We start from the raw sequence: 25,000 nt of genomic DNA on the forward strand, positions 1-25,000 counted from the left end.
GCAACTAATGAAGCAAGATGAGTACCTCAAATAAAAAAGGGTGCATAAACTGCTCTAATGACAAACCTGTTGATGGATCTGGATTCTACATAGTGGATGTATTTAGTCTGAAATATCACTAGGTAGATGACAGCTATCTCATCTGATTACTAATTATCTTTGGTAAATTAAATATGAAAACTGTTATAGACACTATGAGAAATGATCTTAACTGTTGACATATAAGCCACAGTCTATACCATTCTTTGTAGAAAAGCTTAAATTATTACTTTTGCTGCTTAAAATCAGTCAAACGTGTCACAGTATTTAAAGTGGAATGATTTATTCTGAATACTTTTAAAAGTCTGTTATTTAAAGATGTGCAACTCATGCAAAAGTTAAGTTCATAAACTGTAAACCCACCTAATCTTAACTCTATTCAGTTCTTAACTGATGAAATAATTTAAATAAAATTTAAGAAGTGATAAGCAGACCTTACCTTTTCACCTTTCACGCCTGAGCAATCACATTTTGATCCTGACACACACCCACTGCAAGCCTGCAAAACAAAATAAGGGGTCGTTAACATTGGTACAAGTAAAACAGTAAGAATACAGTGATGAAATGTGTTTGGTGAAACAGTATGCCTCAGAAAGTCCTAAAATGTACTAGCACTGGACAGAGACTTTTTCACTATAATATAAAGTCATAAAAATGGCAGACAACCTTTCATGAAATTCACCACCGTTCATTAGTTTTGGAGTATAATCATTTCTTAACATTGCAGAGCAACATCTTGAGATACCATAGAATGTGCTTGAGTGCTACTTACTTGTTTGTTTGGTGAACAGGTAATTGAACTTAATCTGAGTCAGCCAAAGCTGACTAGGAAAGTACAGTTGTGTACACTTACCATAAATGTAGATGTTCGAGTGTATTCACTATTGCAGTCATCACATTTGGGGTTATCTGCCTGCAGGTAGCCCTCAGTCGGCCTGAATACCAGAGTCTTGGGTTTTCTGCATCTGATGCTGTCGCTTCTTCCATGATGTCAGGACGTCATGGGTATAAAACATGCAGCCAATGCCATTACATCAGTCTTTCTGCCATGCAGTGTCCGAAGCAGAAGCAGTTCGCAAGTGCCGGTCGGCCGCCTCCTGAAATTTTCATTTTTCGAGTTCAAACCTGAAGTCTTCTAAAAGATAAATAACCCGTTGAGGATACTTTTTTCTTGCTCTAACCAATGTCAGAAAAAGTTAATAATTGTCTTGCCTGTGAAAAGCAAATACCTCACAGAGATTTTCATTCTTACTGCGTCATCTGTTTAGGCCAAGACCATGATGTTCCTCGCTGTCGGTTTTGTGCCTTGTTCAACGCCCGAACTATTCGTCATCAGGCTATTTTTGTTGCTAAATTTTTTCACTCTCGTTCTCAGACTACTGATCTTTCGAAAAAATGTAAGGATAAAGACAGAGATAGACCACATAGGCCGGTATTCAGTGAGGTGCCTTCGCAGCCCCTGATACCTGTTTCTACATATTTGCAGGCCTCTGCTGAGACCTTTTCAGAGTCCGGTATGCCATGAGTTGCTTCTTTGACTATGGAACCTGCAGATGTCTCTACCTTGGATGGTTCCAGAGCCACTGTGCAGGCACCGGCTTCCGAGGGTGTATTCCAATCTTCTGATGTTCGTATTAAACCGACATCTTTGTTTTTGACTAAAACTACCAAATTTCTCAGGCCCAGAGTTCGTACTTTGCCTAGAAAACCTACGACCGAAGTGCATGCTCAAGCTCCCATGCCACTGAAACAAATGCTTAGAATGGCTGATGACCTTATAACTTTAATTAGGGGAAGCCAGCCTTCCCCCTCTTTATGACAAAAACCGAGAAATCCCAAGACTCTGGTGTTCAGGCTGACTGAGGTCTACCTGCAGGCAGATAACCCCAAATGTGATGACTGCAACAGTGAAACACGAAGAATATCTTTACATGATTAGAAATTTGGATACAGGCAGTGCATTCTATGATAACCTCAGGGACCACCAGATCCAAATGATTGGGGCAATGTAGTATAGACTCTGCTGGAAAGTTCTCACTGCACTAATCTCTCTTCATACAGGAACACCACTCAAATAAAACAAAAAGAATACTTTACAGAGTCAGCCTCAGACTACATAGACTAAAATCCAGTAAAGTGCACTCCAGATATGCCAATGACAGGCAGTGTGATCCCATAATACTTTATGTTAATAAAATATATTACCTATTGATGTTATATCATTACACTACCTGAATGCTTCCACAACTGTCTGATAGCAAGTTACAGCCACAAGACCAGTCTAAGTTATGTGAAGTACCCTCTGCTGCTGGGAACGAATGCCCCCTGGGGCTTCAGACTGGTGATCAGCAACACTGTATGGATGTTGTTGTGTCTTTCGGCTTTTCCCGGTTAGGGGTCACCACAGCGGAACTCCGGTCCGCTAATGATTGGCAGTTGATTTTTACGTGCCGAGTTACCAGCCCTGATGCACAACCTTCAACGAAGGTACACCCATTCATACATGTCTCCACGCCGAAGACGCTCTAGCTGAGAATCGAACCGGACAGCGTCTTACTGTGAGGCAACAACGCTACCGTAGCACCACTACCGCTGATCAAGATGCACAGTGTTACTGAAATTCATCCAGAGAAGATGGTGATGGTATTTCAGCTACGACAGACCATACACAGACATATGAGAACACTTGTACACATGGCTTTAAATATTAACAGAAGGACAACTTCAGTGAACAGTTGTGTATACACTTGACTAGCAGAGTAGTTTCCAACAGACAGTAGTATAACTGCATAATACTACATTCTGCATGTCTCAACAGTCTGCTTTCAGAGGTTAAAGGTACTAAACTATGAGCAATGACAGCCCTTCCATTGACTGTACAGTGTGAATAAAGATGGTGGTACAGGACAGTATAACCAGACTACACAGTAAATATCCTCTTTCCAGGGAATGATCTACAGAGGGAACCCCAAACATGAAAATATATCAGGCAGACAGGATTGTAGACTGTTCTGAAGATGTAAAAAGTACAGTTTTGTACCTACCATAAATGTAGATGTCCGAACTGGATAGCATCTGCAGTCATAACAACTGGGTTGTCCTGTCGTCAGACAGCCCTTCAGTCGGCCGGATTCCAAAGTCTGGGCCTGGCCTCGACTGATGTGGCACTGCACCCGGCGTCATAGCTGCAGTTCTTCGGGTATAAAGGCATCAGCCGACGCCATTTTCCTCAGTGTTTCTTGCCCCAGATGCCAGGTGCCCTCTAGGAAGGCTAAATTTGGATAAATGCAAATGTTTCCAAATAGTAGAGAGTAATCAAAAATAAGCATGTATGTACATATATACAAACAAATACACCATAATAGATTCCCCCAGCTAGCTACAAGATGGGCAAATACCCTAGGAGTACCACAGAGGGGAAGGAGGGTGGGTAATCCTGACTGCAGATGCTATGCCAGTTCAGGACATCTACAGCTTTATGGTAGATGCATCCATGAAGGACATCTGTACTATGTCCTTCAAGGATGCATCTGCAGTCCTTACAAATGGGTAGAATACCATAGCCAAACTGGGGAGGAGGATAAAAAGATTATGGTGTAGTTAGGATCCCTTGCAAAACAGCAGTGGCAAAACCTGCGCGGGATCTGGAATATAAAGGTAAATTATAATGCTTGGCAAATGTATGCACGGAGGTCCAAGTAGCAGCCTCTAAAATGTCTTTGGTAGCCACTCCTCATAGAAAGCTGTGGTAGTGGCTGTTGCCCTTGTAGAATGAGGCCTGATGTTTTCTGGAATTGGTTTTCCATGGTAGAAGTAACAGAATCTAATGCAATTTCCTATCCATTTGGAGATTGTCTGTTTGAAATTGCTTTTCCTTCCTTCCTGTTGCATATGCTACCAGTAGCTGGTCAGTCTTTCTGCTATTGCCCTTGGTCCTGTCCAGGTAGTAGCGTAATTGTCTATGTACATCCAAGGTATGCAGTATTCTTTCTCCCTGTTTTGTGGGTTGGGAAGAATGTAGGTAGGTGGATTGCCTGGTTTAAAGATACCCTGGATACCACCTTGGCATAAATGTAGGATTTGTTCTCATGGACACTCTATCTTGATGGAAGATCAGGAAGGGCTGTACTGCCATTAATGCCTGTAGTTCAGATACCCTTCTTGCTGAAGTGATTGCCAGCAGGAAAGCAGTTTTCCAAGATAAGTATTGTAATTCTGCTGTTGCTGCTGGTTCAAAGGAGGGAGTGTCAACTTTTCTAGCACAAAGTTCAAGTCCCATGCTGGTAATGGTGGTTTCCTAGGTGGTTTTACATTCTTAATTCCTCTCAGAAACTGCCTGAGCAGAGGATGTGAGAAGACTGGAGGATCAAAGCTGTATTTTGCTGAAATAGCTGATGCATGAATCTTAATGGAAGAATAGGACAGGCCATTGAATGGAAGAGCTCTGCCAAGTATTCCAGGATGTTGGCATATCTATGTTTACCAGTGACACATCTTTTCTCCTTTTGCAGTACTCCAAATGACAAATCTTTTCCATTTTGCTGAATAATTCCTTCTTCTTGACGGTCTGCCAGCCTCCAAGATAATGTCTTTATCCCTTTGTGTTAAACTTGGGTTATTTGGTCTTATGTAATGTTCGGGGCAGTCAGTTGTAGTGTTTTCAGGTTTGGATGCAGGGTGCTGTAGTTGTTCTGAGTTAACATCAAAGGAATCAGGGGTAGAGGCCACATATTGTTCGAGACATGCTCCTCAGTAATGGGTACCAATGTTGTCTTGGCCAGTCTGGAGCTATCAGGATGATCCATGCACGGTCTTCTTTGATCTTCAGTAGCACCTTGTGCATCAAAGGAAGTGGTGGGAATGCATATGCTGTTAGGCCTTTCCAACTGAAGATAGGGAGTCCACTTTCCATGCTAGTGGGTGGAATGTCCTTGTGCAGAATTTCTTGAGTTGCTGATTGAGAGGTGATGCAAATAAGTCTATGTCTGGTAGTCCCCATTTCTTTGTAATGGTCTTGAAGATGTCCGGATGCAGCATCCATTCGTGGGCATCCTTGTTTGTTCTGCTTAATATGTCTGCTAGTATGTTTTCTTTTCCTGGTACAAATATTGCCTGTAACTGGATGTTGAAGCTCAGGGCCACATTCCAGAGGTCCATTGCCATTCTGCATAGGGGTATGAATGAGTGCCTCCCTGTTTGTTGATGTACCACATAACTGTGGTGTTGTCTGTCCTTATCAACAGTTGACCTCCTGTGAGAAATGGTCTGAATGTCTGAATTGCCAGTTTTACTGCCAGCATTTCTTTTAGGTTTATGTGCAGGTGCAGTTGATCTTGAGTCCATAAGCCTTGTATGCACTTGTCCAGCATGTGGGCCCCCATCCGAGGTCTGAGGCGTCTGTTGTGATGGTCTGGCTTGGTTGAGTGCTGTGGAAGGACAGTCCTGGGTTTGATTGACAGGCCTGAGCCCACCATTTGAACTCTTGCTTTAAGCATGGGATTATTGGAATTTGGGTTTCTAGGCTGTGTCTGTGTTGTGACCATAAATTCTTTAGGTACCACTGTAACTTTCTCATATGTAGTCTGGCATGTGGAACCAATATTATGCAGGATGCCATGAAGCCCAAGGCTTGCAGGACTTTTCTTGCTGTTAACTTGTTCTGTTTTGTTAATGCCAAGAAGTAAAGAGGAGTTGCTTTGTTTTTCTACTGTTAGGAATGCCATTTGTTTTGATGTGTCCAGCTCTGCACCCAAGAAGGTTATCCTTTGGGATGGTATCAGCCTTGACTTTTTTATATTGACTGTGTATCCCAGTGCTTGCAGTAAGTAAATGACCCTTTGTAAATCTTCTGTCAGCTTGCTTTTGTTGTCCGCTTGTAACAGGCAGTCGTCCAGGTATGGGTAGATTTGAATTCCTGAAGCCTGCAATGAGCAATTACTGATGCCAGGCATTTTGTGAATACTCTGGGCGCAGTAGATAAGCCAAAGGGCAATGCTGAGAATTGATAATGCTCTGATCCTGCAAGAAATCTGAGGTATCTTCTGCAGATTGGTCGAATGGGGACGTGCAGGTATGCCTCCTTGAGATCTAGAGTTACCAGCCAAGACTCCTTGCCCAGCATGGGAAGAAGCTGCTGTAGGGTCAGCATTTTGAATTTTGGGACAATGATGTATGTGTTTAAAGTGGACAGGTCGAGAATAGGTCTCCATTGGTTTTCCTTTCTTGGAACTAGGAATAGTCTGGAGTAAAACCCTTGTCCTTGTTCATAGATGGTACCTTTTCCACAGCTCTCATGTTTGCTAACTCCATTATTTGCTTTAGAGCCTCTGTTTTTGATTTGGAGGTAGATTTGGCATTCCTCTTTTCCTTGGTAAAGTGTGGAAGTGAAACCTGTAACCTTGATCTATTGTTTGTAAAATCCACTTGTCTTTTGTGATGTAGTGCCAGTTTACTGAAAATAAGGTTAACTTTCCGCCTAAGGGTGCTTCTAGTTGTTCCCTGGTAGGCGGTTTAGAGCCAAGTCACTGTGGTTGTGCTGATGTAGTGGCAGTGGCTGTGTCTGTGCCTCTGTTGTTACCCTGCCACTGTCGTCCTCTGTAGGCACCTCCTCTGGATTGGTTCCTGCCTCGGGAGCGGCTGTTCCTGCCCCTCTGAAATTTTGTGGAGTCACGAAAGGACCAATTTTGGCAGGCCAATTCCTGCTAAACCTTGGAGGTTGAACCTGTAAGAAATCTTTGACTGTCTGGACAGATTTTGCCTTTTCTTCCATCTTCTTCAGCACCTGCTGTGCAGGAGTACCAAACAAATTGATCTTGTCCATAGGAGCATCTAGCAGCTTTGATTTAACATGATCTGGTAAAGCCTGTTCCTTTAACCATGCATGCCTTCTTATCACTGTGCCAGTCATGGCTGATCTAAAGGAAGCCTCCAGTGCATCATAGCCACATTTTAAGGAATGGTTACTAACCTGTTGTATGTTATTTACCATCTCTAATACATATTTCTTATCAAGAGATTCATCAGTGGACAGTTTTTAGTTAACTGATCAAGCATAAATTCTTGATACTGTATCATGTGAAACTGACAGTTTAAAGCTCTAGCTGAGAGAGTAGCAGAAGTGTAAACTTTTTACCCCATCTGTCTAATGACCTTGCTTCCCTTTCAGAAGGAGTAGGGTTTTTAGCAGAGGTAGCTGCTACAGCCTTGGGACCCTGGGAGATAGTTTCTGGGTCTGCAAGTGGAGCCTTATAAAGGTGATAATGAGTGTCTGGCACCCTGTAAAATCTGTCTGGTTTAACAGGGGCTGGAGGTAAAGAATCAGGAGCAGTACAAGCATCATTAAATGCATCATCCACAACAGTAAGAACAGGAGGTATGGCTAAGGGCCTGTGCTGTGGGAGGTGCAGAAAGGTTCTAAGCCTTTTCTGGAGTCTGAAAATCCTGTTGCTGCCATTGAAACTGTTCCCTCATGGCATGCAAGGTTTCCCCAAAGGAAAATTCTTCTGGTGGGGAAGCAGCTGGAATGGATTCTTCAGCATCAGAGTCTTCATAAGGAGAAAGGGCCTCTGGCTGGTTTGAATTATCTGATTCATCAGCAGATTCATCTCAGAGGACACTGGCTCAGGGGCTCTGCCCTAGGTCTCTTCTCTGGAGGTGGCTGAGAGGCCCTATCTGGGTGAGATTGAGATCCCTGATTAAAGAAATGAGATCTTCTGCCAAAGTAAGCATTTGTGAACTAGAGCTAGGCCTGTGAGGGGGTTTAACAGGCACAGTTTTAGTAGTCTTAGCTGCTTTAGCCCTGGCAAAGGCCTTAATGGACATGGCTGCAGGTGGTCTAGCAGCACCACGTGCAGGGGTAGAGACATCCAAGGGATGGTGTCAGATAAGTCCTGGGAACCTGCAAGAGCAGGTGGGATTTCTGAGGTCGATTCAACCAGGTTGGATGAGGCCTCAGTTGTAGGAATAGGTTCAGCTGAAGGGAGAATCAGTTTCTCGGTTTCAGCCGAAACCGAGACACTCAGGTTTGCTTAACCATGGTTTCGCCGTGGACGCGATGTCGGTCCTTTTCTTTGCGCTTTTAGAAATTTGCGTAGTCGGAGGATCCGATGGCATAATGTAAGCAAAATCAGAACCGAAAAACTTCTCAGCAAATTCCGACCGGCGCCTAAGCGTCCGTCGGTTGAAAGAAGCACAGGCTAGACAAGCTGCTACATCGTGGTCTGGGCCTAAACAAGGCAAGCAGTAAGAGTGGAAATCTTTATGAGGTATTTGTTTCCCACAAGTTAAACAATTATTCACTTTTTCTGACATCGGCTGAGGCAAGAAAGAGTCCCCAACGGGTACTTAGCTTTAGAAATCTTCGTAGTAGTAGAAGTATTCGGTAGTAATAATCTCTGGTTCTGACCGACCGGCACTTGCGAACAGCTTCTGCTTCGGGCGCCACGCGGCAAGAAAGACTGAGGAAAATGGCGTCGGCTGATACCTTTATACCCGAAGAACTGCAGCTATGACGTCGGGTGAAGTGCGACACCAGCCGAGGCCAGACCCAGACTTTGGAATCCGGCCGACCGAGGGGCTGCCTGACGACAGGACAACCCATTTGTAAGGACTGCAGATGCATCCTTGAAGGACATCAGAAATATGCACTTTTAACTTACTACCATGCCTGCACAACAATATGCTTCCATGTGATGTGTTGTAAATATACAGTTAAACTGCATAGCTTGCCCATTCAGAAGTACCCTTTTGTCATGAAACACAGATCAAAGTATTTTTCATGCATGTGAATATGTAAAGATTGTGTCCAATCTGGGCTAGGGAAACCCCTAACAACTCTGTTGTGCATGCACAATCACAATTAATGTCTGGATTCAGGAAAAACAATTCTGTTAAGCACATTCCTGACATAACACAGTTTTACTAAGCACCTTTCGGTAATATCAAGTTCTAGTTAGTTGCTAGAGCATAAACAGTGTCACAGCAGAACAGTGATAACAAGATAAACAGAGCTTTGAAAGCTTTAACAGTCTTCAGACTGTCACACTTTTCTTGTGTATAGGAGTGAGAAATGTATTTCTGGGCACAGTGTGTGAGGCAGTGCCATGCGTGTTAGCTTTCAAATCTGTAAAATAATTCATATCCTTACACTTTTTTTCTTTATTTATACATCAGGGCAGCTAAAGCTGCATGTACTACATAGAATTATGACTGGATCTCTTAAATTACAAGTAAACAGTTACATGTTCTCAATACAGATGTCAACATTCTCCCTCTGACTTTTGCTTTGGAGGTGAATTTCTTCGCGTTCATGTCTTGGCATATAACATAGAGGATTACGATTATACCAGCTTATTACTTGAGACATGTATGCCTAGAAATTCAAGAAGCTTCAGAGATGATACTTGGCATCCACATTGAGAACAAATAATGATTATGATCAGAGACATAATCATAATTCTTAGTAGCAGATGGAGCTTTATCTGCCCTATGTACTACCAGTTACAGAAAAAAAGAACAGGAGTGCAAAGTGTCCTTCCAGATTTCAAAGCCTTTGAAAGCTGGTAGGGCACTAGTACTGCCAAATAGCAGGCAGAAGAGAAGTGCTACTTTGCAATACTAACAGCTTTAAAAACTGCTAGATACTTCTATCCTACAAACTTTTGATTATAATTATGAAGCATAACAAAGCATACAACAGTAATTAAAAGTTAGTTCCCTTTTGTCACTCTTCATTGCTTGCCGACATTGTCCACTTTATAATATGAGATCATATCTTAACAATGCATCAGTGTCCTTAACACGTTTTTGTTATGCAACCCTATGTGCTGTTAAGATTGGGTCTTATGATGGAGACATTCTTAACAACTTTATCTTTTTCTACAATCAGAATATAATTGCAGTGCTCCATGCACTACAAGTTGGTTATGATCAGGCACACCACCATAACCCCCCTGTGTTATATGTTGTAGGACAGGATGTAGTTTTTGTTATGGGGATTACCAATAAATGCATACCAGTTTAACACTGTGGTAAAAGTCACTAGCATTATGAAACCTTTACAGGTACAACTTGCCAATGTTGCTTGCTTTGCATTTTGAAACAGTGGCAGGCAGTTGCTTCTTAGAAGCACACATAGATAGGGGCCTACCCATGAAAGCTTTAAGTAAGCAAGTTAGATGCCTTTGAGTCGAAATTGACTCCTGGTAACTCTATGGGTGGGCCCCACAGGGTTCTCATGGCATATTACAGAAGTAGACTGCCAGGCCTTTCTTCCATGCAGATACTGCTGCTGCCCAGTTGTGCCACAACCAGGTTTTGAATCCATGTCTACCAGTTAGTTATACTGTGCCTTATCCTCCATGCTATCAGTCTGGGCTATGGAAGCTTTATTCATTCTTTATTAAAAGAGGAACATCTTGAGTGTTTTTTTTTTTTTAATTGCCTAACACCATGACCATTAACTGTTCTGGAATCCAAAATGAAATTAGCAATAAAAATCAAGATTTTGAGATACTTAAAACTTTTACAGTTTCAAGAGGCATTTAAGCACATCAGCATACAGCTATAGCAGATTCTACATGTTGGAATCATGAAACTGTAAGGGACTATGAACTACTCTGGTAAATAAAAATAGGCATCTCATACTGTATTGCTCATAAAATGTGATTCTAAATGGCTGTTGACCTACTGTTCCTTACAAAGTAGTGTCTGTCATATCCTGCTATCAAAAGCAGGAAAATCAGGTGACAGAGATCTTAATTTTATCCCTCTTTATCACATAAGCCTTAACAATCCACCACCCCCAGCAGCATCTTAATGGTGTCAGACCTATAATCTATTGGCAATATAAAATGTTGGCTACATATTGTAGAACAGGTCCACTTATAGGCTCTCCAAACCTGTTAGGATGGCTAGTTCTCCCGGTACCAACAAGTAAAAACAAAGGAAAAGCCTGTTTGTTTGAAATAATCCACTCTTGTATTCCTGTAGGTATTTTGCAAGCAGACAGTTAATCAGAGTAGAATATACACATTCTCAAAATCAAACAATGAAAACACAAAGCAATCCTTTGAGCTTTAAGTTGTCCGGTTTATTCAAAGTAATGAGCGCTTTCATCTATCAGACTTAATCAGATAAGAAAAGGAAATAAGAAATGTGTTTGTCACCTAATTTCATGAAGGAAAAAACATGTCTGTCACCTAATTTCCTTGATCTGATTAAGTCTGATACACAAAAAACTAGCCACAGTAAAGTATTCCAACTTGCATGACAAAAATGCACATTATTCCAGCAAAGACAGAGAAATGACAGTCTATTAGAGAAAATTATAGCAGACTCAGTTATTTTCTTCTATAGACAATTCCCATACCCAACTACAGCCACCTTGTTGACAGTGTACGCCTCAGATATCTGTGATAAGTAATATATTTAAACTTTCTGATGTCAGATGCATACAATTCATCCCATTATATCCCCTATATATTCACAAGAACACACCCTCATCACCCAGAAGTGCTAATTATAGCCACATTGGGTACTGTATACACCTCCAATGTACAGTTATGATCAAATGAACAAACATCCACAGTAACATACAGTGTAATCTATTACATCCCGTGTATGTGTGTATACACACACACACCCACACCCATTTGACTGTATACATTTCAGACATCTGACTATAATCAAATGAGTAATACAGTTCAGCTCACTGCAGTACTACAATTTCAACTTCCATGTACATGCATATGTATATATACACACGCACACACAGTGAAATACAGCTGTCTAATCAACTGTGCACTATTCAGATGTCTGATTCTGATCAAAAGAATGGAAAAATGCATATGGAAGATGGATAAATAACAGATGCAATAAAATACTTCAGCCTGGGGATATCAGGTACACAGACTGCAGCAACACCTTTATATAAACACACATTCACAGAAACATAATCTCCATATTCTCTAATGAGGCATAAATTTAAATGCAGTGCTATTTTGAAAGCAGCCAACCTGATTGAAGAAAGACTTTTTAGCAGAAATCAGAATGCTGCAATTTGCAGAAGTTCTGAGTCCTCAAACAGGAAAATCAACTATTTTGTTCAGTAGAAATTAACAAAATTAAAACTTTAAAAAAGCAAAAACAAAAATTTAAACAGCTTTTTTATTTGCCAAAGCTGCTAAAGTGATGCATCCTGTAGTCCAGGTTTGATTCCTTAAGCCAACATTTGCCTACTCTCTGCCTCTGGGCAAGTAATTTTAGTAGTGTTCCATGACTTTAACTAAAAAAATGTAGATGCGGAACTTTATCCCAGTAAAAAAAAAAAAAAAAACAAAACCAAAAAAAAAAATCCGAAAGAAATACTACTGCGGTACTGTTAATCAGCCTACACACAAAAAGGAAATAACCAACATTAAACATTCTTTAGAAAATTCAGTATGATTCAGTCTGTAATACACACTTCTCAACCACAGAGTACATGAATTATGGATAAATCCAAAAACAATGGGAGAACAAAGGCCTACCCATAAAGGACACACTAAACATCTTAGGAACTTACAAACTTGATTAAAGGTATAGTTGTCCAAGTAACTTACCATAGCAGAAGATATTTGAATAGATCAGTATTGCAGTAGCCTAAGCTATATGAGTTATATTCTTCCAATGACAGGACAACTAGTCAGCTTCTAAAGCTTTAGGGCACCAAATAAATGCCCTAACTGCTGAACAGCTCAACAAAAGTGGTATAAAGTAAGTGATTAGCCATCCTTTCTTTGACATTTATGTGTTCAATTTGTTCTGTTTATTCCACAAACCCTAAACTTTCAACCTCTTGGATACAGCTCCCCAAGCAAAGTCTGAGTCATATCTGATTATAGACTGAGCAGCAGCTGTAAGGAAAAAGGGAGACCTAGGTTAAGTGATAAAGTACAGGTGTGTACACTTACCTTAAATGTAGATGTTAGAGTGTATTCACTGTTGCAGTCATCACCTGTGGGTTATCCCTGCTATGGTAGCCCTTGGCCTGCCCGAATACCAGATTCAATGTTTTTCTGCATCAGCTGCTGTCGCTTGCTGACTGACATCAGTGCTATAAAGGAAGGCAGCCGATGCCATTGCATCAGTTTTTCTTGCCCTAACCAGTCAGAGGCCCCAGTAAATATGATAAAGTGATACTGGTGGCTCAAAGCCACCGTTAGAAACTTAAGTCTCCTTAAAGAAAGGAAATATACGGGGGACGGAGGACTGCAACAGTGAACACTCGAACATTTACATTTATGGTAAGTGTACACACCTGTTATATTGTTAATCGCTATGTAATCCAGTGTAACTACTGTCTGTTTATTTTAACTGTGGAGCTTTTCTCCCCGGGCCTCCGCTGAAAATGGACCTACATCCAGTCGGACACTCCCAGTCAACAAATGTAAATAAATAAAAATAAATAAAATATATAAATAAAGTGTACACTACTGTACTATGTTCTTCATGTTTCACTGTTGCAGTCATCACCTGTGGGGGGATTCTCAAAGCTGAGGAGAGGGGTGGTAGGATTGGTAAGAGACCTAGGAATGGTTGTCAGCATGCCCTGCAAAACTGCAGAGGCAAACCCTGCCCTAGCCTTAGAAAATAGAGATAGGTCATAATGCTTGGTAAAAATATGGACAGAAGTCCAGGTGGCAGCTTCCAGGATGTCCCTGGTGGGAACTCATCTGAGGAATACTGTGGAAGTGGAGGCTGCCCTAGTGGATGGGGTTCGAAAAGACTTGGGGGGGGGTTCCCATGCAATCTGTAGCAGAAATGGATACAATGTGATATCCTTTTGGAAATGGTTCATTTGGAAATGGGCTTCCCCTCTGCCCCTGGGACAAAGCTGACAAGTAGTTGGTCTGTTTTCCTGAAGGGTATAGCATGGTCCAGATAGTATCTGAGCTGTCTGTGTACATCTAGTGAGTGCAGAATTCTTTCCCCCTTGTTTTGTGGGTTAGGAAAAAAGGTGGGTAGATGTATGGCCTGGTTGAGTTACAGTAGATACCCACCTTGGGCATAAAGGAGGGATTAGTCCTCAGGGAGACCCTGTCTGCATGGAAGATGATGAAGGGCTCAATGGCCATCAGTGCCTGAAGTTCTGAAACCCTTCTGGCTGAGGTGATAGCTAGGAGAAAAGCTGTCTTCCAGGAGAGGTATCTTAAGTCTGCTGAAGCACCAGGTTCGAAGGTGGTAAGGTTAGTTTTTTCCAAAACATAACTCAGGTCTCAGGTGGAGTGGGTAGCCTTCTGGAAGGTCTGATATTAGAAGCCCCTCTGAGGAATTGTTTAATCAAAGGATGGGAGAACAGGGGCTGTTCTGTATCAAAATGAGCTGAAATAGCTGAGGCATGGATTTTAATGGAGGAGAAGGAGAAGCCACTAAGTAGCTCCGCTAGGTAGACCAGGATAAGAGGGATGGAAGGCTGTGAGGTATTGCCCCCTCTGGACTGGCTCCAGGAGCAGAATCCTTTCTATTTTCCAGCGTAAAATTTTCTGGTGCTGGGCCTTATGGCCTCCGTGATAATGTCTAGAATTTGTTTGCTTAATAGGGGCGCCTTGTTTGCCTTTAGACTATTAGCCATGCTGATAGTTTGAGAGTCTGCAAGTCTGGTTGCTGCATTTCCTCACACCTGAGTTAAGAGGTCTGAGATCAGGGGAAGCCGCCTGGGAGGCTGTAAGGTCAGGCTGCGCACTAAGGGGTACCAATGGTGTCTGGGTCAATCTGGTGCAATGAGGATGGCCTTTGGTCTCTCCTCCCTTATTCTGATCAGTATCTTGGGAATAAGAGGCAGAGGAGGGAATGCATACTCATAGAAGGTGTTCCAGGGGAAAATCAAGGCATCCAACTTCCACGCTAGGTGGTGATACTCCCTAGTAAAGAATGTTTTCAGCTAATGGTTGAGATGCGAAGCAAAGAGATCCACCTCTGGAGTCCCCCATGCCTGAGTGATTTGTAAAAAGATTTTTCTGTGTAGCTGCCATTTGTGGAGGTCCAGTAAGTTTCTGCTTAAGTGGTCTGCCAGGGTGTTGTTGATCCCTGGTAGGTATCGGGCTATTAGGTGTAATCCCATGGAAGAGGCTGTCAGCCAGAGGTTCATGACTAGCCTGCACAGAGGGTAAGATTGGGTTCCTGCCTGTTTGTTGATGTACCACATTACTGTGGTGTTGTCTGTTTTGATAAGGAGAACCTCTGGCTTGAGATGGGGTTTGAAGGATGTCAGAGCCTTTTGTACTGCCATCATTTCCTTCTGGTTGATGTGTAAGGAAAGGTGCTGGGCATCCTAAAGACCTTGGGTGCACCTGCCTGCTAGGTGACAGCCCCAAGCTATGTCTGAGGCGTCGGTGGTAAAGGTCTGCCTGGTTGGGCGGAGGGTGAAGGAAAGACCCTTGTTCTGGGCACAGTCCCCTGCACACTAGAGAAACTCAGCCCTTATACAGGGGATCAGGGGGAGAGATGTCTCTAGATGTTGAGAGTGCTGACACCAAAGGTTCTTCAGGTACCACTGAAGTTTTCTCATGTGAAGCCTGGCCAGAGGAATTAGAAAGATGCAAGATGCCATGTACCCCAAGGCTTGCAGGAACTTCCTCGCAGTGAGGTGACGTCTGGAAGTCAGCTGGGTAAAATAGAGAGGCAGGAAGCTCTGCTTTTCTGGGGATAGGAAGACCATTTGGGATGCTGGGTCCAGCAGTGCTCCCAAAAATGATCTTCTTGGAGGGTGTTTGCTTTGATTTCTTCTCGTTGATGGTGTACCCTGTGGAAGTTAGGAGGGTTTTGATAAAGAGGAGGTCCTTGAGGAGCTTTTCTTTGCAATCTGCCTGAATGAGGCAGTCGTCCAGATAAGGATAAATCTGTATATTTTTCTGTCTGCAAAAGGCTATGGCTGGGGCTAAGCATTTGGTGAATACCCTGGGAGCAGTAGATAAGACATAGGGTAGCGCAGAGAACTGAAAGTGTTGTGAGCCTGCTCTGAGGAGAAGGAGTTGCCTGCAGGATTCCCTTATGGGGATGTAGAGGTAGGCATCTTTTAGATCTAGGGTAACTAACCAGGCATTCTTTGTCAGCATTGGCAGAAGCTGCTGCAAAGTTAGCATTTTGAATTTGAGGACCACCAGGAAGGTATTCAGAATGGATAGATCAAGGATGGGGCGCCATGTGCCCTCTTTTCTAGGAACAAAGAATAGTCTGCAATAAAAGCCTTTGCCTGTTTGATCTGAGGGGACAGGTTCTACTGCCCCTTGGGATATGAGAGTTTAGATTTGTTTCAGTGCCTCTGCCCACTGGTTTGGAGGTAAGTCTGGGTACCCTCTTGGAATTGGGAGTTTGTTGAAGGAGAATTTTTATCCCTGAAAAATTATCTTTAAGATCCATTGGTCCTTTGTTACAGAAAGATAATTTTCTTTGCAGAGGGAGAGCCTTCCTACTAGTTTTACTGAGTGAAAAGAGGGCAGAGGGGAGAGGGAGTCATTGAGACTTTTTGCCATAGAGGGATGGCTTACAACTCCCTGCCTTTGGAGCGGAAGTGGTCCACTGTTTGGTTCTCTGCTGTCCCTGGGATGGGAGTCTGGGTGGTCTGTCCCTGTGGGGCTTACCTCGCCCCTGTCTGCTTGGTGCAGGACAGGACCAGTGTTTTGAGGGAATATTCCTGCCGAACCTAGGACATTGTACCTGAAGGAAATCTTTTACTATTTGCATAGATTTTGTTTTGTCTTCCATCTTTTTAAGCACCTCTTCTGCTTTTACTCTAAACAAGTGGTCCTTATCCAAGGATGCATCAAGTAATTTAGATTTGACATGATCAGGGAGAGGCTGTTCCTTCAACCATGCATGTCTCCTAATAAAGATCCTGACACTGTTGCCCTGCTTGAGGCTTCTAGGGCATCATATCCACAGTGTAATGAGTGTTTGGCCACTTGACAAGTAGAGTGCAGTAAATCTGCTAACTCTTTCGAATTGGCACAGTTAGGAAAGGTTGAAATCTTTTGTTTTAATAATTCCATAGTGTGTTGTTGATATTTTAACATGTGGAACTGACAGTTCAGTGCTCTGATAGCTAAGGTTGCAGAGGTGCATACTTTTTACCCCATCTGTCCAGAGCTCTGGAGTCCTTGTCAGAAGGAATAAGATTATTTGAAGAACTAGCCTTAGCTCCTTTTGGTCCCTGTGCAATGACCTCCATGTCTGCAACAGGAATTCTGTACAGGTGTTTGTGAGAATCCAGTATTCTGTAATATCTGTCAGGTTTTCTGGGAGCAGGTGGGAGGGCGTCAGGAGCTAAGTTGGATTCATGAAAGATTTCATAAACCACCTCTAAGATTGGAGGGATGGCCAATGGTCTGTGCTGGGGCAGATCTAGAAACTCTCTTAGTCTTTTCTTAGACTGAGTGAAGTCCTGGGATTCCCAGTGGAAATGTTCCCTGAGGGTGTGAAGGGTTTTCCCAAAGGAAAGATCTTCTGGTGGGGAGGCAGAAGGAATGGATTCCTCTGCATCTGAATCTTCATAAGCAGTCAGAGGTTGTTGGTTCCTCTTCAAAATCTGAATAATCAGACTCCTCAGAATCCTATTTTGTCAGTATTTCAGGAGAAAGGTCTCTTTTCCTTTTAGAAGTAGTGGCCTGACTACTTCTGATAAGGGTGATAAGAATCTCCACCATTTTAAGCATTTGAGCTTGGGGGTGGTGGAGAAGGAGTAAAATGGTGGCTAGAGGTAGTTTTCCTAGGAGTGGCTTTGCTTCTATGCCTAAGAGGATCCATCAGTCTGAGAGAAACAGTAGTCAGAGGAGAGGACATAGTTTTTTGTCTAGATTCAGTCGTGTGAAAAACCTCCTCAGAAGCCGGTGCCTGCGTTGCGGCTCCAGACCCAACCAAGGCAGAGATAACCAAAAGCTCGGAAGATAAAGAAGATTTCTGCAGCATACTGGACTCCGAAAGGGTCTCAGTAGAGGCCTGCAAAGGTAATGAATTGGGCATCAGGGACTGCAAAGGGGCCACACTGAATTCCAGAGAACTGACGACCTGCTTAGCGGTAGAGTTGTCGGAATGCTTAGCCTTGTGTGGTCTGTCTCTATTTTTATCCTTGCATTTTTTCAGAATGTCTATGGATTGTTGGCTGATGGATGCCATTTCAGAATGCAAAGACGGAAGACGAAAATACTTGGCTGCAATAAGAGCTCTATGATGAATGGTTTTCACATTAAAGAGGGCGCAGAACTGGCAATGGGGGGATGTCATGGTCTGGGCTTAAACAAGTGACACAGTATGAATGGAAGTCTCAGTGTGGCATTTGCTTTCCACAGGTGAGACAATTGTTAACTTTTTCAGACATCGGTTAGTGCAAAAAAAAAAAGGATCCCAATGGGGTACTTAGCTTTAGATGTTTTCAGCTGCAATTCAAACTCTGGTAGCGACTGACCGGCACACTTGTGAACTGCTTCTGCTACGGGCTCCACAGCAATAAAGACTGATGTAATGGCGTCAGCTGCCTTCCTTTATAGCACTGACAACCTGACGTCAGTCAGCAAGTGACAGCAGCCAACGCAGAAAAACACTGACTCTGGTATTCGGACCAACCAAGGGATACCACAGCAGGGATAACCCACAGGTGATGACTGCAACAGTGAAACATGAAGAACATCTGATTCAACCAACACAGTAACTCCATTTTCACAATGGTGATGCTGTAGGGTCCAGACTGATTTAATGAAAGTACAGTTGTGTACATAACCTTACTTTAACTGCAGATGATTCAGTATGTCAGTGTTGCATTAGTAAGTTGTTAGACTTCCTGCCATGCAGAAGCTCATGGCCAGTACAAATTCCAGAGTCTTTCACCATCCCCAGCTGGCAGATGTTCACTGCTGTCCAATATCAGGATATTAGTGAATAAGGAGGGTTTAAGCCGTCACCATCGTCATTTCTTTCTTGCTGTGTAATTCAATTCTCTACAATGCATTACTCAGCATCATCAGTCTGTCAGTCGGCTTGAATTACAAGAGCAGTAAGAAATCCTCAGATAAGTACACTCCTGTAGACGTTCACTTTTCCAACTTTTTTGTGAATGTACAATGCTATTGCTTAAGAGTTTAACAACTGTATTTCTTGTGAGAAAGAGATTCCCCACAAAAATTATCACTCTTACTCCCTATTTGTTACAGGGCTGCAACACATTTTCAACTGTCTATTTTGTGCTAGAATCCATTCATCAGTTTATGGATTCCAGTACAAGGGCTTTGTACATTACATTCTGTGATGGTTTACAGGTCATTGATCCTAAGAAGCATATGGATAAGTGGCAAAATGAGATGTATGTAGGGCACACAAAGGATGTTTCTGTGTTTTGTCCCTTGACAAAACTTGATATCACTGACCCAGGTGAGGTGCCTTTGCAGCCCCCTGTCTGATGTCTACTAGGTCAGAGACCTTTCTGGAGGCCTCCACAACTCAGGCCCACACCTCATAGCCTAACATCAGAACCATGTTGGTTAGGTCTGAAGCCACTGAGCAGGCCACAGCTAATGACATCTGAGTTCTGGTGACCGAGGGAGGGTGACTGAGGGAGGGTGTGAGCAGCCTCCTTTTGGTTATTGTAAGGGAAGATGTGCCTTGGAAATGGATTGAGGTTGGAAAGGCCTTAACGTCCCCTATGGCCTATGCTACAAAACCAAAGAAACATTCATATTTGTTTCAGACATTTTTGTCTGTATTCACTGCATCATTGTCCAGGTCTCTTCTCAGGACTTGGAAGAGCTGGCCCAGGACTTTGTGGCTTTCATGAGGACCAGGAAACTCATCCTGCAAAAGGATCACATGCCAGGAACTTCACCTGGGAACAAAAAAAGGGACATTTCTCCCCGAAGATGTTGATTTCTCAGAATCAGATAAGGAAGAATTAGCTTATATAGAGCACTTTGTCCCTTATGTGGAATACCTTGCCCCTCAGACTTACAATTAGTCTGATACCTGTCCTCAGCCTCACCCCCATTAGGATCTATCCTTGGGAGACAAATTACATAGAATGAAAGGAAGCCTTCACTTGAGAATCTAGGGAATTCTCCAAGGCTCAAACTCACTACAAAGAGCATTTGACCCTTCCTATCCTTAGAGTCTTGGCAATCCCTCCAGTTCATGTTGTCTTGGATGATGTGTTTGAAACCATAGCTTTGCAGCCTGACTCCCTTCCCCTTGCTCCTAGGAAGCCTGACAGCTTAGTCACACAAACACTTCTGTCAAGACTCAGTGGCAGACCCTGCAGAAGTGTCTACAGAATCCACCAAGGGAACCAGGGAGCATGCATCCAAGAACACCTTACTAAATGATAAAGCAAATTGATTAACATTTTTCATAAGAAAACTTCAACCATCCTGGTGATGAGGGCTCTCAAAGTACAGATGTGTACACTTACCATAAATGTAGATGTTCGAGTGTATTCACGTTTGCAGTCATCATACTTGGGTTATCTGCCTGCAGGTAGCCCTTAGTCGGCCCGAATACCAGAGTCTTGGAATTTCTGCGTGGGATGCTGTTGCCTCTTCTGTGATGTCAGGGGTATAAAACATACAGCCGACACCATTACATCAGTTTTTCTTGCCCCAGATGTCAGGAGCCCCCAAAATAGGAAGCAATTACATGGTGTGGAACACGTCCAGTAAAAAAAAAAAATACCATAGCCATAAGATATAGCCAAAAAGAGGACAGGTAGAAAGCATAGAAGAGTCAGGGGGCTAGAGGGAGGGTAACCAGGACTGCAACAGTGAATACACTCGAACATCTACATTTATGGTAAGTGTACACAACTATACTATGTTCTTTGTGTTTCACTGTTGCAGTCATCACACTTGGGTTGATTCAAAAAGTTGAGGAAGGGTGGAGGCAGTCAAGTAATAGTAGGGCTGGCTAGCATGCCTTATAAGACTGCTGTGGCAAATCCAGCTCTGGATTTAGAAAAGACAAGTAAGTGGTAATGCTTGGTGAAGGTGTGTACAGAACTCCAGGTTGCAGCTTCCAGGATGTCCCAGTTAGGGACTCCCCTGAGAAATGCTGTAGAGGTTGAGGTAGCCCTAGTGGAATGAGATCTGATCCCCTGCAGGGTAGGTTTTCTATGGTGTTTGTAGCAGAAATGGATGCAGTGTGCTATCCATTTGGAAATGGCTTACTTTGAAATGGCCTTGTCCTCTGCCCCTATAGCAAAGCTGACTAGTAGCTGGTCAGATTTTCTGAAAGGCTTAGTCCTGTCAAGGTAGAACCTGAGTTGTCTGTGTACATCCAAAAGTGCAGGATCCTTTCCCCTTTATTCTGAGGATTAGGGGAAAAGGTTGGTAAATGGATGGATTGGTTTCAAGCCACACTGGATACCACCTTGGGCATAAAAGATGGGTTAGTCCTGAGGGAAACCATGTCAGCATTGAAAATAATGAAGAGTTCCACAGCCATTAGTGCTTGTAACTCAGACACTCTTCTTGCTGAAGTGATGCCTAGAAGTAAGGCTGTTTTCCAAGAGAGGAATTTTAACTGTGCTGTAGCAGCAGGCTCAAAAGGGGGAAGCATGAGCTTCTCTATTACAAAGTTAAGGTCTCAGGCAGGGATGGGAGCTCTACTCGGGAGTCTTAAATTGTTAGCTCCTCTCAGGAACTGTTTGACCAGAGGGCGAGAAAAGAGAGGTAGCTCAGTATTATAATGAGCTGAGATGGCCGAGGCATGAATCTTAATAGAAGAGAAGGATAGGCCACTGTGAAGCAGCTCTGCTAGGTAATTTAGGATTTGAGGTAAGGTGGGCATGGCTGTGTCCTTTCCTTGAGAGTGGCTCCAAGAACAGTATCTTTCCCATTTTTCTGAATAGGTTTTCCTAGTACTATGCCTTCTGGCCTCAAGGATGATGTCCAGCACCTCTTTGCTGAGGGTTGCTGGGGGTGTATTCAGGGAATAAGCCAGGTTGCAAGGTTCAGGGTTTGCAGCTGAGGATGCAAAATCTGTCCCTCCTGCTGGGACAGCAGGGAGGGGGTCTGATGTAGGTGCCAGGATGGCACTGCGGCCAGAATGCGTAGGAGTGGGTATCAGTGCTGGCGGGGCCAGTCCGGTGCAATATGGATTGTCCTTGGTTTGTCTTGTTTGATCTTGAGTAGTACTTTTGAAAGGAGGGGCAGAGGGGGAAAGGTAGAAATTGAGAGGTTTTCCTATGTAAAGGATAGGGCATCCACATTCCATGCTTGGCTGTGGGGATTCTGGTGCAAAATTTGCTCAATTGATGGCTTTGGGGAGAGGAAAAGAGGTCCACATCTGGTGTCCCCCACCTGTGGTCTAGAAGTTTGAATGAGTTGGGTTCCAGTTTCCACTCGTGTGGGTCCAGTAGATTTCTGCTTAAGTTGTCTGCCAGTGAATTTTGCTTGCCTGGCAGGAATTGAGCTTGCAGGTGCACTTGGTTGCTCAAGGCTGTGTTCCACAGAGCCATGGCTAACCTGCAGAGTGGGTAGGGATGAGTTCTCCCCTGCTTGTTTATGTACCACATAATTGTGGTGTTGTCTATCTTTATCAAGAGTTGTCTTGGAAGGATAAGGTATTTGAAGGCTGTCAGAGTATTCTGTACAGCTAACATTTCTTTTTGACTGATATGTAGGTAAATTTGTCCTACTCTCCATTTGCCTTGAATGCATTTGCCAGCCATGTGACAGACATGCATAGTCTGATGCGTCTGTTGTCAGGGTTTGGCAGCAAGGGGCTCAGTGAAAGGGAGTCCCTTGTTGTGGTTGCAAGCCTCTGCCCACCAAATGAACTCTGCCCTTAGACAAGGAATGATAGGAATAATTGTTTCCAGGTCCTGAGAATGTTGGCACCAGAGACTTTTTAAGTAGCATTGAGGTTTCCTCATATGCAGTCTTACATATGGAATTAGCAGAATGCATGAGGCCATGAACCCTAGGGCTTTCAGTATTTTTCTTGCAGATAGCTGGGTTCTGGTGACCATTAGTTTGAAGCAGTTTGTCAAATAAACCTGCTTTTCTGGAGTAAGGAATGCCATCTGGGAAGCTGTGTTCAACCTTGCTCCCAGGAATACAATCTTTTGGCTGGGCACCAGATGCAATTTCTTTTCGTTGATGGTGTACCCCAGAGAAGTTATATGTCTCTTTACAAATGCCAGGTGCTGATGTAGCAATTCCTGGCTGTCCACCTGAATCAGGCAATCGTCCAAGTATGGATACATTTAAATTTTTCTCTGCCTGCATTATGCAATGACTGGAGCCAGGCACTTTGTGAATACCCTAGGCACAGTAGATAAGCCAACGGGAAGTGCAGGGAACTGACAGTGCATAGAGCCTGCCCTGAAACGTAGATATTTCCTGCAAGATTCCCTTATGGGGATGTGCAGATAAGCTTCTTTTAGGTCTAGGGTGACTAGCCAGGAGTCCTTGGCTAGCACAGGAAGCAGCTGTTGTAGTTAAGCATTTTGAATTTTGGGACCACCAGGAAGGTGTTGAGAATGGACAGGTCAGGGATAGGGTGCCAAGAGCCCTCTTTTCTGAGCACCAGGAATAATCTGGAGTAGAAACCCTGTCCTCTTTGCTCTATTGGAACAGTTTGAATAGCCCTGATACTGAGAAGAGAAAATATTTGCTTTTGAGTCTCTGCCCAATGGTTTGGCAGAAGGTCTGGCAACCTGCTTGGGGTTGGCAGTGAGTGGAAGTAGAATCTGTATCCCTGGGATACAGTGTTTAGGACCCATCAGTCCTGGGTAATGGACATCCAGTTTTTTGCATGCAGGGTGAGTTTTCCTCCTAGGGGTGCAAGTACTTGGGCATGTCTGGGAAGGATGACAGATAATTCATTGTGAATTTTTCCCATAAGGGGATGGCTTACCACTCCCTGTTTTTGAGGGTGGAGCACTCCATTGTTTAGATCTCTGTGTACCCTGAGACTGTAGCCTTGGTGGTCTGTTGCTGCTGGGTTTGGGCTGAGAAGAAAGGAACAGTTTTTTGAAAGCCAATGCCTACTGAATCTAGGTGGCTGTACCTGTAAGAAATCTTTAACAGTCTGCATAGATTTAGCTTTTTCCTCCATCTTTTTAAGAACCTCTTCTGCTTTTGTGCCAAAAAAAGTTCCTGGTTTAATGGAGCATCTAGTAATTTTGCTTTGACATGGTCTGGCAAGATTTGTTCCTTCAGCCAGGCATGCCTTCTCAGAACAGGCCCAGTGACAGCAGCCCTGCATGATGCTTTTAAGGCATCAAAACCACACTGCAAAGTATGTTTACTGACTTGGTTTGCAGAATGAATTAACTCTTGTAAATCTTTATTTTCTGCAAAATCTGGAAGCAACAATATTTTTTGTTTAATTAGTTCCATAATATGCTGCTGGTACTTCAATATGTGACACTGGCAATTTAAAGCCCTGATGGCAACAGTTGCAGAGGTATATACCTTCTTGCCCCATCTGTCCAAAGCCCTCGAATCCCTGTCCGAAGGGGTAGGATTTTTGGCTGTAGTAGCCTTAATACCCTTAGGTCCTTGGGAAATGGCCTCTGGATCCGCAGTGGGATTCTTAAAGATAAATTTGTGAGAGTCAGGTACCCTGTAGTACCTGCCAGGCTTTCTAGTAGCTGGTGGTAAAGTAACAGGAGTAAGACTGGATTCCATGAAAACATCATCTACAATATCCAGGACAGGGGGTATAGCTAGAGGCATGTGCTGAGGCAAGTCTAAAAATTCTCTGAGTCTCTTTTAGGACTGTGGGTAGTCCTGGCATTCCCAGTGGAAATGCTCTCTTAAGGTATGCAAGGTTTCACCAAAAGAAAAGTCCTATGGAGGGAAGGCAGAGGGAATGGAATCTTCTGCATCTCAATCCTCATAGGTAGATAAGGGTATGTTCTGGTAATCAGAGGGATCACAGTCATCAGACTCATGGTCTGTTCAGTCAGAAGGGAAATTAATTATTTGTCTTTCAGAGG

The 25,000-nt window shown here is 43.3% G+C and overlaps 1 protein-coding gene across 4 annotated transcripts in view; it reads right to left on the minus strand.

Moving 5' to 3' along the window:
* COL4A5 (collagen type IV alpha 5 chain) overlaps positions 1–25,000 on the minus strand; it is a 3,591,008-nt gene that overhangs the window by 2,936,680 nt on the left and 629,328 nt on the right. For all 4 annotated transcript variants that reach the window (XM_044057208.1, XM_044057205.1, XM_044057207.1 and 1 more), the window contains exon 3: positions 479–538. In XM_044057208.1, the coding sequence (XP_043913143.1) occupies positions 479–538 (60 nt within the window). The remainder of the gene's footprint in view (positions 1–478; positions 539–25,000) is intronic.

The sequence above is a fragment of the Protopterus annectens genome, chromosome 15.part0 (genome assembly GCF_019279795.1).
Source record: "Protopterus annectens isolate FY-2018-M chromosome 15.part0, PAN1.0, whole genome shotgun sequence".
NCBI classification, from domain to species: domain Eukaryota; kingdom Metazoa; phylum Chordata; order Ceratodontiformes; family Protopteridae; genus Protopterus; species Protopterus annectens.